This window comes from Acinonyx jubatus, chromosome A1 (genome assembly GCF_027475565.1).
Source record: "Acinonyx jubatus isolate Ajub_Pintada_27869175 chromosome A1, VMU_Ajub_asm_v1.0, whole genome shotgun sequence".
Lineage (NCBI taxonomy): Eukaryota > Metazoa > Chordata > Mammalia > Carnivora > Felidae > Acinonyx > Acinonyx jubatus.
This window is the reverse complement of record NC_069380.1, coordinates 149,376,828-149,393,978: the sequence shown is the minus strand read 5'-3', so window position 1 is coordinate 149,393,978 and position 17,151 is coordinate 149,376,828. Positions and strand designations below refer to the sequence as shown.

The following is a 17,151-nucleotide window of genomic DNA, read 5'->3' as shown; positions in this document are numbered from 1 at the left end:
ACTCTTTAAATGTGAGGAACTTGATAATTTAGAAAGACAAATAAATGGCTTCAGGAAGATAACTTTGTAATTAATTCTAAACCATGAGTTGAACAGATTATTCCAGTCATACTTTTTCTTTTGTCATCTGCATGAACAGAACTTACAGATTTGTCCATTGCCTGTATGCATACCAAGCAAATATATAGTATCTGAGAGGAAATTATACTTAAATTGCTATCGAAGAGTTATACATGTTAGTCCATGAATATCTGGAAGCTTGTTTTAAATCAAGTGAATCAAAAGTTTAAATAGGGATGCCTGGGTGGCTCAGTCGGTTGAGCATCTAACTTCGGTTCAGGTCATGATGATCTCCCAGTTGGTGAGTTCGAGCCCCACATGGGGCTTGCTGTTATCAGTGCAGAGCCTGCTTCAGATCATCTGTCCCCCTCTCTCTGCCGCTCCCCCGCCTTGCATGAGCACATGCACAGTCTCTCTCTCTCTCTCAAAAATAAATAAAAGCATTTTTTTAAAGTTTTAAAAAATCACAGAAATGTTGATTTAAATCTAAAATAAATTCACAGATAACTGATATTGGTGATTATTAAGCCTTTTTTACTCTCAGTATCATTTCTTAACAGCTAAACTGCCTCCCTAAACTTGGTATCAATAAATAATTAGAGTGTATCATAGTAATGAATTAGGGCATAAACATTTCAGAATTGAATTATAGGTATATTGATGCATCCTGTGGGCTCCTACTTAAAGGTTCCCCAGCATTTAAGTTGAATCATTCTTTCATTAATCTTAAAATCACCAGGGGGAAAAGTTTTTGTTCAGAGAGCTGGAATTACTGGTGATTGAAGATACTGAAAAAGGAAACCAGAAGGAAAAAAAAATGTATTTTGTGAGTTTCCAAATCAAAGAGGTAGCTAGAGTGTTCCGATGTACATTGAGCAGCTATGACATCAGGCCACTCATTTCTGTTCTGTTCCTAGCAATTTAAAAACAGTTCACAAATGGTCTCCCCAGTATATGGGTGAAACAGAAATAGTGCGCCGCACATTTACTATACATCCCATCCATGTGAGCTATTTTATATTTATATCCACTAACTCTATTCCTTGACTACCAGAGAAGTATTGTCTCAACTGCCATCAAATTCATTCATTAGGTTTCCTTTGATAGGGAATCCAAGAGGTGCCAAAATTTTCACAAGGAATACAGTAACAATCTGCACAAACTGGAGGGCTTCAAGACGTCTTGTTGTTTCAGTTCTAGTTTGTATATCTCATTCAATTTTCATTTAAAACTATAATTTAGAGAAATTCCCACGTTTGTGTTTGTTGTATCTTCATCAGTTTGTGTAGAGAGTTGGCATTGAATGGCACCTTCCACCTCTGTGAATGCATGCACACCCCATTCTGTTTGCAATAAGTCACCTTTTGTTTTGCAAATGCACAAACCAAAGTGTGTGACTTTGTATTACTAAGAAACCAACCCTAAAAATATTAACATTATAAATAGACCACATAAACCCAGAGGTTTCTTCCAAACTGTAGATTAAAGAACGTGTTGCTAATTTTCTCAAAAGCTCTGTCCTTTGCAGTCTAGACTTCCTCTAACATTATAATTTATTCGTTTAAAATAAGCTCTTTCAAAAATTTGATGCAAGTATTTTTAAAGTTTACATCCCCCACATACTCTTATTGAAGACAATATGGCAACTCTCCCTCCCCACCCCCAGAATAATAACTTTGGCCTAAAAAGAAAAATAACGTAATTAACTTGAAGTAAATGAAATTGCATAATATGGAATATATATTTGCATTTCTTTTGAAATATGTTGAACCACTAATAGGAATAAGAGATCCACTCTAAATGTTTGGAAATTTGACTTTTAATTTTAAGTTGGAACAGTTTAGCTTAAGAAATCACTAACATTTAAATAACATTTCAACAAACGCAACTGTTTGGAAACTACAACGGAGACAGCCTCCTGCCTTCTGTCTTGTGAGGATTGATTTGGAAGGCCCTGAGGGAGAAAATATTGGAGTTAGGAGGTAAAACTGAAGCCATCGTGGAAAGGAAGAAGTTACACTCTTCCTGTTATGACAGGAAACGTAGACAAATGTGCTTCCTGAGCATTTGCTCAGCAGGGAATGAAGTAGTCTTTGACCTTTACCTTAGGTACATTTTGGCTTTGTTAAACTAGTAAACATGTTTTTGCCCCCAAAATATTAATCTGGTTTATTTAATTTGTCTCATATTCAAATATTTTGTACGTATATGGGGTATAGAGAAATAGATAGAGGTATTTATTTTATGGCTGCATTTACAGATTGAATTTAGAACATAAATCAGCCTTTTAATGAACCAAGGAGACCTGAATAGCACATATAAAAAATTAAAAACATACTGTGTTATAGTCATCTCTTTAAAATCCAGAACATTTTTAGGCTTAAAAATGGACTACAACAAAATCTTTTAAATCCTGGTAATTTTAATAATTGTAGATCATCTTTCTTTCTTTTCCTCCTGGAGACAGATGTATCAGAAATTAGCTATCACAAGTTTTAAAACCCAGACCCTGTGAGTCTGTGAATAAACATTCAAGTTTATTCATGTACATTCAACTATTTAACTGTGATCTAACCCATTGTTTATTATTTTTCCTCAAAACAGAGTGCAGTGCACAAAATTTTAAATTTTATTTTGGGGCTTGGGGGTTGGCTTAGGGTGAGGAGATGGTAGAGTTCTAAATTCCACACTCTCAAACCCCTGTTTTCATTCTTTTATTCTGTTCAGAATTTTAGGAACTACTCCTTGCAAACCCTTTGGAAATCCTGCTACACTGCAGTGAAACGCGGCTCAATGCGCTTGAGGCCAACGAGGACAATAGTCCTCTTTGCAGCAGAACACATTGCTGTCTCATCCTCGCAAGTTGTGCTGGAGGGTTACAAGCACATGGTAGCAGTCTGCTTAAAAGAGTCCCTCACTGCTCTTTAAAGAGCCTTTCATTTACGATGGCAGGCCCCGTCATTGTATAAAGGAGCGCTTGTCTAACACGAGTCTGCAGTGGCATTACTTCCTCCCACCGAGAGTAATCATCAAGCCTAAAGCTCGCAAGCCTTTCTAATGACAGACTGAATTAAACAAAATAAAATTGAAGAGGAATAGTGTAGAACAGTTGTACCATTACTTACTGTCAGAACAAGCCAGGGGAAGAAAAAGAGCATTTAAGAGGGCATTTCCCTTTTTTTCAATTAGAGATTGTCGTTGCAGACTCTTGACTCCATCCCTAACCCATTAAACACATAGGAAGACTTCGTGGCTCTGGATTAGAGAGCGCATTGTATCTATGAACTGTCCATCTTGTCCTTCATTAGTCGCTCCATTTCCTTAACCAGGAGGAAACTGAGAAACTATGTTGGGAGTAAGGCAGAATGGATCTAAATCTAAAATATTTTCATAGGATGCGGGTTATATTTCTCGTGACTCTTGTTGGACAACAACGACAACAAAAAGATAAAGCCTCAAAACTTTGAAAGTAGAATTAGTTGGGTATATTAGTCCCAATTACGTTGTAAAACAAAGAAACTAATGTCACTTTATGAATTAAAGAACTGAACAAAAAGTTTTCCACTCATTGAGCAGTTCAATTAAGATTCAGCTGACAGTGTTCTGGGTGGTGGAAAGAAGTATCAGGGACCCATAGATAAAGTTATTGTTGCTTTCCTTAGCAATGCATCGAAGGTTCTAGAGTTCAGGACTCAGTTATTCTCAGAGATGTAAATAGCTGCTGTTTCCAAAGGTCTTTTCTTTCAATTTTTCAGAACTCCTGTAAGATACGAGGACTCTCACAGTTTATATGGCAGGAAAGTTCTCCTGAGGTAACTTTACATGAACAGAGCCCAGATTGGGAGGGTGAACGGAGCAGGCACACATGTGGCCGGGAGACTCATTATTAAATGCCCCTTCCATTACACAGTAATCACACTAATATCCCTACCCTGTAGGAAATGATACAGGTCTTGTCCTCTGTTTTTAGAACTTGATATTTACATTGCCTGTGTGTAAATCAGAGTCCTACCTTTTTTATTCTGGCTGTAAACAGAGCTGTATTTGCTACCAACCAAAATATTTCTCATTTTGTGAAATTTAAATAAACATCCATAAATATAGAACTAGTGTGTGCCCACTGGTGCATGCATGTGGTTCTCACTGGCTTTAGTGGGAATGGCTGGAGGTCCTGAGGGCAGAAGTGGCTGAAGCACCCACACAAAAGGAGCTTTGGTTTATTGTGAGAACATAGAAGCCAACTTCTTCTCAATTTCTGTATTATTATTTTTTTTTTACTTTAACCTAGAAAGCTATCCTTACATGAATTAATAGTTCATGCACTATTCTGCTTGCACTCATCAGAATTGCTGACAATTCTTAACGTGCCTGTACACTGCTCAGTGAACAGTTGATGGGATTCATACTGTGCCGCCCGTCAGCCCCTGAAATGCATGGCCAGCTAGAAGAGGGAAAAACAACTAGAGGAAAGGAGGATGAATTTTGTGTGAAAAGCGTTGTATTTCTAGCTCATCCAAGGACTGGTTTTGTGACACTTTATGTCTTCATTTACAAAAGTATCATCTGAGAAATGGGGATGGATGGTAAGCTGTGCCGTATGGTAACTTAAAAGAGATACCGTCAAATGTGGTGAGATAACTTATTATAAAGTCTTTAACTTCTTAGAAAAAAAGTCACCAAATGAAGTCAACACTTACCAAAAAAACAATCATAAGAAATATGATAATTTCACCAACAAACCCATACACAAAATTTGGCCCACTCCAATTTCTGTCCTGAATTTCAGTTTTACCAAAAGCATATTTTCCCCATAAGTTAATATGGCAAAAAAGAAAAAGAACTATGTGAAATTTTCCTCTCGGTGGCAAATTTCCTATGTCCTATTAACATAGTTTGAGCATGCACTGAAATTCATTTTTAGCCATTCATTTTGGGTGGCAAAAAAGGTGTAATTGCTCCATGCATCTATCCTTTCATTCATTCAACAAATATTTAGCCAAGTTTTGTTCTGGGACTTCAGGACATAAGATTGGAAAAGAGAAGTTCTGAGCTTCCACAGAAAGTTCAAGGTCTAGTTGAGAGAGAAACTCTAGCCTAGACATAATAATGTTAACCCAAGTTGGCAGGTTCTAGGACAGCAGTCTTTTACCATATGTAACAAGAACTAACTGAGCCTGATGCATCAGAGAAAAAATACTACCTGCCTTGTAAATTGTTTCACAGTCAACAAGTCACTTACACTTTTATTATGGCCCTCGGTGAACTCTCATGACTCTGCAAGATGTCCATTATAACCTCCACTTTGTGGTTGAAGAAACCAGGACTCAGATAAGTTAAACAATTTACCCAAGAGCACACAGCTCATAAATGGCAGAGCTCCGACTTGATTTTCAATTCCTATATTTTTGCTTCTATACCACACTGCCCCAGTAATGATGCATATATACTACTTCTTTAAAAATATCTTAATAGTGTGAATTTTCTATTTTATCAATCTGGACAATTATTTTTCTGTGCATTTTCAGCACTGTCCATAATTTAATATTGTAACTCAAATTCTTTACAGTCTTTGTATCTCATCTAACTATAAAAAGAAAGTGACCCTGTTTTACTTCTTGGAATATGGAAATTAGAGGTGATTATGATAATATATTGATGAGATTGGGTAACCAAAACACAGGCATTTTATAGAATGAAATTACAGAAATAGATTCTTGTTTTCAACCATATTACCATTCAGTCACATTTTCCCCTTGACCTAGAAGCGTGTGCTATCTAGGCATAGAATCTGAACATCTAAAATCTGAAATAAATATTTTAAAGGTCTCTGGTCCAGCTTCTGCTTAATTCAGGAATACCTTCTGTACCTTCCTTGGTATGCAGCTCTACTTAAACATTCTCAGGAATGAACTGCTTCCTACTTTGTCAGACTAGATCCACTCTTTGATAGTTCTCCTCCCTAGATGTTCTATTTTGAGCCTCTTTAAAAGATTTTCAGCAATGCTTTCTAATATGTAGAGTAAAACAGAGTAACTCATCTGCCTCTTTACATGGCCAGAAATCTTCAGATCTTGGAAAGTGTTTAGCAAATCACTTTTAACTCTATTTCTCTGGATTGAACATTCCAGATTCCCTTAATGATTTCTAATGCAAAATTATTCTTACATCCTACATCAACCTATTTGCCATCCTATAGACACTGATTTTGTCAGTGTCGTGGTAAAATGTAATTCTCAGAACTGCATACAGTGCCAAAGATTAATTAGTACTAACAAAAAGATCATTAGAATAATTAATTCCCACTCTGGAACACTACAACTTTAGATCCTTTCCCCCATATCAGCCACCACATTAATTTTCCTCCAACCTGAGCTTCCAAAATGGTTTTTTTAAAAAATATGAACAAAGACTTTAAAATTAACTTCTTCATCGTATTGTTTGTGACCAGCTTTCTAGTCTGTAGAGGCGGCTATGGATAGACACTCTACCAGATTTATTTTTATATGCAGATCTTATAAGCATGCCTTCTACATCTTCATCTAATCCAATGATAAAAATTACTATCAGCTAGTATCAATTCTATAATACCGTGATGAGGACTTCGTTGAATACTTTCTTTGCCAAATACATGTTTTTTGAAAATCTTAGCTCATTGGAAAGTTCAGTGAATTTTTGCTCAAAGAATGCATTTTGCAGATCCTCTCCCTTTATCTCTGTATCTTGTGACTGTAAAATTAAATTTTTATCTTCACACTTTTCCATCCTTCATGATGAATCATCTAGGAAAGGAATAAAGACCATTTTTCTCTGAACTTTTTGATATATATTTTTTCTTGAAATCTAGAGCATATGTACACGTGTATTTCTCTCTAGACACTCTCTAGCTTCTCTAAGATTCCAAAGTGGTGTAAGTCTTTGTCTCAAGATTCCTGTCACTAACAGGTGAACTTTTTAGTAAAACAAATACATATATCCAAAATCTATTATTTTTGAGAGATTAAATTGTCAAAAAGTCAAGTAAAAAAAGGTATCTACTTTTAGCAGAAAATTATATTGACACGTTTAGACTTTATTATTTTTCTCTCGGGAGCAAATTTTTATTGATATCTTATAAAAACAAGCTTTATAAGAAACCAACATAATTGAAAGTTGGTTTCTTCCTCTAAAACCTTAAGTGTTCAAACCTTCAAGTGGTTAATTTGAAAGGTAGCAAACAAAACAATAAAACCCCTGTAGCAGATCCTGTTGAAATACTTTTTTAAAAATCTAAATGAGCTTAATCTTTGCAAAAGCTATTTTAGCTCAAAAGCTATAAAACAAAATTATCTTATTTCTACAAAAAAGGGAGAGGGTCTTTGACTTCATGCCACAATTTCTTTAGAACCTCATCTTTTTCATCAAATTTGGCCACACACCAAACATTCAGACTTTAAAATAGACTATTTCCATTCCATAATCCACCAGCTCAGCAAATGTTCTTTGAGTGTCCACTGCCTAGTTTGTATGAAGCCCAAGACAGGATCTTTGGAGAACTCAAAGCCAATAGGAGAGGCAGACTCCTAAACAACGAACTCTATAATATTAGAATAAGTCTCATGGTAAAGGTTTGTAAAAAGTTCTAGAGGATCACCATGAGGGAAAAATGAGTTCTATCTGAATGTAACAATGAAAGCTTCGTAGAAGAAATTGGCATTTACACTAATTGAAACCTTGCAGCTTGATGGGAGCCTGCCAGCAACCAGATGGAAATGGGGAGGGGCATAATGCCACAATCATCTTTCACTAAGAACAAGATAAGAAATAACCAATATGGTAGGCTTCATTTCATATTCACCTGATTGGGTTAACATCTACTGTTATTTTTCTTGTTCGGTCTAGAGAAAAGGTTGGTCAGAAAACACAAACTGAATTCACCCAACTCTAGATAAAAATGTGAAATCATTACACATGACTGAAAAGATAGTGCTATTAACTAAGTAGTGCATTTTTTTTTTTTCAAATAAAGAAAATCGCTTTTAGGCATCAATGAAGTAAATGACTATTTTTCTCCAGCCGGGAGGAAGAGACGTGAACTTTTCAGGAAGATATATATGTAATAGAAGCCCCAGCATCTAGCACAAATGTCTGACATGGAGAATAGTCAATAAATATTACTTCACATCTGGCATATAGAAAATGTTCATTCAAAATTGCTTGAATTATTTTTGTTTCTGTGAATAGATTTACCAAATTTCTTTATAACTGAGTTGTATGGATCTGTATGTTTAATGAATGTGACTTCTCTCAATTTCAAATTCTAATTTGAATTCCTGATTCATACCTAGTAAGTTCTAAAGTAATTGTAAATGTAAGATGTGTGATGCTTGCCCATATGCTAGGATTTAAAACTCGAGGTTACTGAAACCTCTTACTACAACATCATCATTATATTTGGGGCTGTTTCCAGAAGTAAAGAAAAAAACATAAAATGGTCATTGCTTACAGACTAATTTTGTTTTCCATGCATATATTACATATTAAATCTCTTTAATTCTGAAAACTAAATGCCGAGTTACAATGTCCACTAAACACTACTGGCTTTATTCTCTTGTCAGTGCACCTTGATTGATGTAGAACACTGGAAAAGAGCATCTCTTTGCCTAACCACTTATAAAAACAGTTTTCCATCTCACCTAAGTTTACAAATATGTTATTTAAATAGAAGTGGACTTGTCCCCATCACAAATTATTGTCAAGTTATGAAAATGTAATCATTACAATACATTATTATATTTAAGTATAAAAGCTCTGAATTGCAATCTTTGTCATTGAGTGGCATATTTTAAACGAAGAGTAATATCCCGGGTCTCTTTAGAAAGCTTAATGCTTAAAAAACAGTTTTATCTAACTATGCACAATGAGAAAAAGCATTATAAAATACATTTTGAGTATGCTATGAAGAGCATGAACATAATACAGAATTAAATTTAGAGCAATTAAGAGTAGATTTTGAAGATATTTTCTTAAATGCTTTAATACAGTCAGCACCATTTCAGTTTGCAGTTTTAATGAAAAGAAGCTATATGCACTGACTTTTTTGACAGGTATTATTAAATAAGTATGCATTATCCACTAGCCTACTTGCTTACACAAAAGTTGAGGAGTAACTCAAAGTAAACACAAATAGTAGCTTTAGTGATATTTCTGTGCTGAAACATACTTTGATGGCGAGTGTTGTAACGTGCTAAATTCTGAGGTTTGAGTACAACAGAAACCATACTGTATTGAGACATTCCACCTACAGTTTGTGGTTATGAAAGTCTGATTAAAAGTGGTTTTAGATATATGAAAGTATTTTGGGCCAGTGCCGTCTGCATTGAACCTACTCTGTACACTGTTTCACTAAATAAAATACCCATGTGCAAGTACATTTGCACAACTGAATTTCATCTAAAATAAATGTTAAAAGACATTTTGTATGTTTATGTAATTAATTATTATGATTCTTTATCCATTCCAAAAAGATAGCCTTTTTTTTTTTTTGAGAGAGAGAGAGAGTGACAGAGAGCAAGGGAGGGGCAGAGACAGAGGGAGAGAGAGAATTCCAAGCAGACTCCACACTGTCAGTGCAGAGCCCAATGCAGGGCTCGAACTCACAAACTGTGAGATCATGACCTGAGCCAAAACCAAAAGTCCAACACTTAATGAACTGAGCTACCCAGGTGCCCCTCAAAGAAATAGTCTTTATTTACCTCATTATTAATATGAATCATGACTCATCTGAATGTACTAGAATAAAAGTATCTAAAGTAGTATAACTAGATATGAAATAAAACACTAGCTACATTTTATTAGAAGCGCTTTAGAAAGACAGTCAATAAACATAAAACAAAAGGTGAGAGATTGGCAATTTTTACAAAGAAAAATTGTCCCAAGTTGAAATGTAAATAACATGCCTGAGTAGGTAATTGACTAGCTGATGTGGGCTGATAAATACCATATTTTCCAAAGAAAGATCAGTACGGATTCCATAGTTCAGCTTTATCTTTGTATTAGGCATAATAAGATCCTCAAATAGCCTTAATCAGTAGACTCTTCTAGTCACCAACATAGACATACTTCGTAAGCTCTTCTTCTTCTTGTGTAAATCAACCAAGTGAGGAATGAGAAGTAGTTTTTTTGAGCTTCAGTGTTAAGTACCGTGCTTAATACTGTACATGTGTTTATTTTATACAGTCCTCACAGCAACTCTTAAGAGTAGGCATTCTCTCCGTTTTGCAGATGAAAAATCAAACTCAGAGAAAAATTCAACTGAAAGAAATTAAGAGAATTTCTCATGACTAGTAAATAGCAAGTTCCACATTCAAATCCGGGTCCTCTGAATCCAAGCCCCATGTTCTTCGCTTTCTACCATGCTGCCTTTAATGCAAATGTGATAAAAACAATATAATCATTAAGTATAGATTTTTTTTTAATTCTGCTTATGAGTTGCCAAAAATATTTCATGGGAAAAGCTATCACATAATTTTAGATAGTGTCCATCGATTTGATATTTCTAAAAACTTCACATAAAGTTTTCCTTGTTTGAGTTTTATACTGTAGATTTTTACCATGAGCCCATATGTGTCTGCTGTTCCAAGCACTGGGCACTCAACAGTGAACAAATACAAATGGCATATGGCCTTGTGGAACAAGCACTGTAGAGAAGGAGACAGACATTAAATAAATGATCACACACAAAAATAAACAAATTATAAAATGTGATAAATGCTATTAAGGAAAATATAAAGGGTAATAGGTAAAACAGTTAGTATTAACAAAGTGTGGAGGACTGAGGGGACCAGGAGGTCAGGTTTTCTGTCTGCTCACCCACAGTTCCTGTCAACACATTTATTTAGGTGTGTGGGATGGAGCAGGATTCAAAGTTCACTCTGAGGTCTCTAGTTTGGGTGATTGAGTTTATTGTGAGATGGCCAGTCCAAAACGGGGAGCAGATTCGAGGATGAAGATAATGGGCTTAAGCTTTGGAGGTTTGAGAGATTACTATGATGTTCAGATAGACGTAGGACTGGAGGAGATCCACTGGGTGTCTGCAGATGGAAAAAAAAAAAGCGAGGATTGGGAATCTAAATCTGGGAATTACACACAAATAGGTATTAGATAGAACTGAGCTGGCCTCTGCAAGATGGGTTGGATTAGAAAGCAAGAAAAAAATAGTCCCTTTAAAAATCAGCTGAATTAGGTACACCTGGGTGAGTCAATTCAGTGTTTGAATCTCCATCTTAGCTCAGGCCTTGATCTCAGGGCCATGAGTTCCAGCACTATGTTGGGCTCCACACTAAGCATGGAGCATACATAAATGCATACATACATCAATGCATACAAGAAAAATAAATAAAAATAAGCTAAGTTGATTTAGTCAGCATTTCCTGGAGCATATGCCTCAAAAAACTAGCCTTAAAAAATGATAATAAATGCCCCTGTAAATAAATAAATAAATAAATAAGCAGAGAAACAAACATTCTGTCAGCAATAGGTTTGGGCAGCAGATTAAATAGTTTAAAAGACATTTTCAGCCTTTAATCTTTCAGTGTGCTTCATTTCCCAAATGCATTGGGCCGCTAAACGTTTTGTCTTATGGGCTATCTTATGGGGTATTTTGTAGAAATGATATTCCACAGAAGACTTGGTGGGAAATGCTGGACCATATAAAGTCTTACAGTGAAGAATGTCCATGGTTTTTGGTGGGCAGACTGGAGTGTAATCAAGAGAGGAATGAAATTGGGAATACTGAAATTTTTATTTACGTTTGGTAGCCCTGCCAGGTAGGAAACAATTCGAAGTCAGAGAAAGGGAGCTGTTGCAGAGGGCACATCAGGAGAGAAAGGCAGTGTAAAGAGTGGGGTTTTGAAGACTGGGGATGAATTGAGGAGGGAATGATTTCAGACAGGGAGATCATCTAGGACAGGAAACCGATAAGGACAGGAATGATAGAGCCGCCTGGGAAATAGACAAGAAAGTGTGAACCTGAGAAACATTTCAAGGGAAGGAATTGTGGGACTTGGTAATAGATTAGATTAAAAGAAGAAAAAGGCAAAGATAACAATACAGTTTCTGGCCTGAGAGAGGAAGAAAGATACACAAAAGATTGAAAACAGACCCCTAACAGTATTATGGCTAACATACTTCCCAACTTTCTGCTGTAGTTCTAGAAAACAGAATACAATACTGTCTGAAAGCATAGTCCTATGCCTTCGAATGTTTTCAATTAAATGGCAAGAAACTAAACAATTTTAAGAATTTTTGAACACACACACACAAAGACTTTCTCAACACACATCTAAAATGCTATGTTCAGTCTTTAAGTAGTCAAAAATAAGCTCCAGACTTATAATTGGGAATGATGTTAACCATGCTGAAGTTAATTTTCTTAAATCTTAAATTGCTCCAAAAAACATGAATAGTTCTCTGGTCACTTTCATTAAAATCCCCTACATTAAATCTGGCATTTACAGTTTCACATTCAGCAACAAGCTAGAAATCACACTTTTCAAATTCTAAGCAGAAATTAGTTTTAGATTTATTTGCTTTCTTTCCAAATGTGTTAGTGCCCAAGGGCTCTGACAATGACACACTTTGTTTCACAAAGGAAAAGAAGACTGTTAAAAAAAAAAAAAAAGAAACAAACAAAAAAAAAACCTATGTGTTTTCTTTTCCAAAAAAAAAAAAAAAAAATCCCTGCCTGCTTTTTATTTTCCAGGTGACATTTACAAAGAGGAAATTTGGGTTGATGAAGAAGGCGTACGAGCTGAGCGTGCTCTGTGACTGTGAGATCGCGCTGATCATCTTCAACAGCACCAACAAGCTGTTCCAGTATGCCAGCACCGACATGGACAAGGTGCTGCTCAAGTACACGGAGTACAACGAGCCGCACGAGAGCCGGACAAACTCCGACATCGTGGAGGTGAGAGTGCATGCGTGGTTGACGAACCAATAATAATGGCGGAGCCGCGTGGTCCTTGAACCTCTTGCGCACACCCCTTCCTTTTCCTAAGTTGTTTGTATCTCCACACATGTCCCCGTGGTTATCATCCCAACATTACCCCACCCTTATCCCCACAAAACGGAAGTTAGAATGATAGGTGATAGGAACAATGTAAACCTGGTCCCTTCTAGAAATCAGGCACCAGTGTCAGTGTATTGACCTCATCCTCCATAAGTCATCATTGCCCACGGCCGTGTGGGGACAAGAAATTGTCCTGTCCCAGACTTGGGAACTGTGGCCAACAGAGGGCTTTAGAATAGTTTTGATCATTTCTTTCAGATATAGACTGGTTTTACAACACAGTCAAAAGAAAAAAGTGATCTCACCCCAGCCTTACACTTCAATTTTTATGTCTCTTCTTTCTAATTCATTCTTCCTAATGCATTCTTACTGCAAAAGTAAAGACAGTTATTATGCTAGAAATGTTTTCCCCCAATTATATGATTTAGTGTAGCATTGTTCATGTACAGGGAATCAGAAATCTGATGAAATGAATTTCTAAATGTTAGCATGGTGTTTTATCAAAGTCAGATTTAAAACGTTTTATTGTGCCAAAAGTAAATAAGCATCACATTAAAACCCAAAAATGTTGTTTATGTTTTTGATTCATTAGCATAAGTAGCATTGCCATACAGTTTTAAACACTTCTTGCTTTAAACACAGTGTTTAAATCGCCTTAGAGTACCCTTCATAAGCACTGAATACTAAACCAAAAAGGACGTATAATGAAGACTGTCCCCATCTGTCTGTTTTCCTCCCCTGTCTCCCCATGGTTTCTTAGACTGTGATTGCTTTTCCAGAATTAAGAGGAAATTAATAAGTGTTACAAAAGTATGTATTCAGAGTCAGCTTGCCAGAGGACAAGTTATTCTTGCCATTACTTGGACCGTTCTATATTATAAAAAAATCTAGCACTAATCTTGACCAAATTAATCAACCTATCACTTCCATCTTCTCTTTACCTGTTATAATTCCTGAAACTGATTCTGGTTTCTTTGCCTTTATTGGGAGTTTTTTAAAAGTGTTGAGCTCATCAATTTTTTTAGTGTTTTGCCTAATAGGTTAAGCAAATAATTTCAGAGAAGCAAAAGTGAATAAGTAGACTTCATGTGGTATATGTTTAAAATACTTGCACATTTGCTTTACTGAACGTCACTTTGGTTTCTCATTGACATGATTTTAATTGTGTGCTTGCCTTGATTCTGAAATTTAAGGTTATTTATAAAACTTACCTACTGTTATTTCAGATAGTATTTTATCCATGTGTACATGTAACTGTGAAAATACATAAACATTAATATGAACAGAACTCGTTGACTGTCAAATCTCATAGGTGCTTTTGTGTGTGTGTGTGTGCATGTGTGTTCACACACACTTAACATAAGTCCCAAACACAAAACAACTCTATACTCAAGACTCATCTCATTACCAAAACCATCACAACAGACATTTCAGGGTAACACAGAGTTGAGTTGGAATTTGTTGTTAGATCTAAACTGCTCCAGTCCTTAACATGCTGTGAAATGCAGTAGAAATATAGGAAAGTAGTTGAAAATTTTGTTGACTTTTAAAATTTGCTTTCTTAAAGGAGTTTAAAAATCTAGAAAATTCATCTTCTGAGAGCATTAGTCAGGATGATTTGATGGTGACTGAGAACTTCACATTCTCGAGACCTTCATATTCTTGGACAGATGGGTATCTGAGCCATACTTTTTTTTTAATGTTTATTTATTTTTGAGAAAGATAGACACAGCACGAGAAGGGGAGAGAGTCTAGGACAATAGAGAGAGAGGGAGACATGGACTCTGAAGCAGGCTCCAGGCTGAGCTATCAGCACAGAACCTATCACGGAACTTGAACTCGTGAACTGCAAAATCATGATCTGAGCAGAAGTCAGATGCCTAACTGACTGAGCCACCCAGGCGCCCCATGAGCCAGAGATCGTTAAAGGCCATGAGAAGTGCACTGGGTTGCAAGTCAGAGGGCTTGCATTTGAATGCTTGTCATGCACAATCTTGCTATGTGACAAGTTAGCTATTTCTCTAAAGTTTTCTCATCTTAAAAATGAAGGCATTGAATTTCAAAGTCCTTTGTAGCACAATTCTTTTAAAAGCAATACTTTTAGGGGCACATGGGTGGCTCAGTCCATTAAGCGTTTGACTCTTGATTTTGGCTCAGGTCATGATCTCAAAGTTCAGGAGCTCTAGCCCCATATTGGGCTCCATGCTGACGGCACAGAGCCTGCTTGGGATTCTCACTCTCCCTCCCCCTCTACTCCTCCCCCCCACCTCAAAAATAAATAAACTTAAAAAAGAAAGCAATACTTTTAAAAGAGAGTGAAGCAGCAGCTCCATTATCTTGCATTTAATATCAGTAAATTAAAGCTCTGAATCTCTCGAAAAGGCATTCTGGGGCTCCTAGACCAAAACTAGGGAAGGCTTGATTCTTTGAATGAAGAGAATATAAGTCAGTCCTGCTCAACTACCTGAATCACACATTCTTCACCTATTTGGCTTTTCCAGTTTAGTAATAACAGATAATGGAAGAAGAATTAAAGTGGGATCCCTAAGCTTGATAAAATTTACATTACCCCCAGATAGAATATTTTTGAAAGTGCAGCTCATTGAAATCACTATGCTTGAAATACTTGGTGGAGAAGAAGGAATCTGGATGGAGAGCTGCATTTATAACTGGTTTCACAAGTAATTCTTATACACACTAAGTTTGAAAACCTCTGCAGCACTAAGACATAAATTGTGTTGGAAGTTAAGAACCTGGGATACATCAGGGACTTGAGGAATCCATTCTAAGAATGAATCTAACACAAAGTTGGGAGTTAAGGTAGTTTACTACTTCTGGGTAAAATTTTAAATCCTATTTATTTTAATTTAATGGAATACATTTAACTGAGTAAGTTTAATGAGGAGCATAATATGTTTCATGAAGGGTCATTAGTTTTATATTTCCCATTTGGACTATTACCTCTCTCCCTTAACCCTCCAAAAACAGTTTACTCACAAGAAAAAAAGATTGGCACTGAGAGAGAAATAATATGATTCCCAGCATTTAGACCAAAATATAAATTTGAGGCCATACCAGAGTAGTGTTACAGGGTCATAGGAAATTGTGCAGTGCGTGGGTGCTGTAAAAGATTCCTTCTTTTAGCAAAAAAGCTCTGTGTAATTATCATGTCTTTGCTTGATAATTAGCCCTACAGTTACAATGGCACAAAGACTTACAAAGACTTAATAGACAGACTGAGATAGGTTTTTTTAATTGTTATATTATAATGCAGCTTGAATATCTGTTTAGATACAATATATAAATATGCCAGATTTAGTAAATGTGTTAAACTTTTAATCCATTGGTTTAAAACAACAAAACCAGTTACTGTATTAAAAGTGCTTCCTTTGAAGAAAGTGCGTTTTATTTAACTATGTGACAAGTATACTGGACATTTACTCAAAATAGTAGCTTATGAGGTCATTGAAATTCAGCAGGGATTCTGATGATATTACAGAACTGTCCGTTTCATCTCTTCCAACTGTCTTAGCTCCTCCACTTCTGGTTCTCTTAGCTGCTTTCCTCCCCTCCCAGTTGATGTTGGGCTCTATTCCTGGAAGAAGATGTGGTGTTGAGCACTTCAAGATGACCTGAAGAATTCAAGTCCCACAGGACATGCTTACAGGCTGTCTTTCTGTTAGCAATAATTTAGCACATGTCAGCTTACAGTCAGCACTGTACAAGGGATTCTGAAACAGCAGAAGACAGGCATTCTTGTTAAGGATGTAGAACATATAGAAAAATCAGTGTGGGAACAGTTGGAGGGCAGGGGAATAATAACCTCATTAACGTAATACAAGCTACTGAAAGGAAAACATAAGCTAAACAGTTTAACAAAACTCATTCAAACAGGTCAGTGATCACCAGACCATTTCAGGTGGCCTTTGGAGTGACAGAAGTCCCAGACAGGTTACCTCCGTATCCAACACGTTTTCTAACCACAAAACCCATATGAGAGTGTCACTTAGCACCTGGCCAGGAGGGAATGTGTCACCCTTCAGTGA

General features: G+C 36.2%; 1 protein-coding gene across 21 annotated transcripts in view; it reads left to right on the top strand.

The window, feature by feature from the left end:
- The window catches only part of MEF2C (myocyte enhancer factor 2C), a 169,360-nt gene that overhangs the window by 81,853 nt on the left and 70,356 nt on the right, over positions 1-17,151 (top strand). For all 21 annotated transcript variants that reach the window (XM_027038439.2, XM_027038432.2, XM_027038501.2 and 18 more), the window contains one exon: positions 12,800-13,003. In XM_027038439.2, coding sequence (XP_026894240.1) covers positions 12,800-13,003 — 204 coding nt within the window. The remainder of the gene's footprint in view (positions 1-12,799; positions 13,004-17,151) is intronic.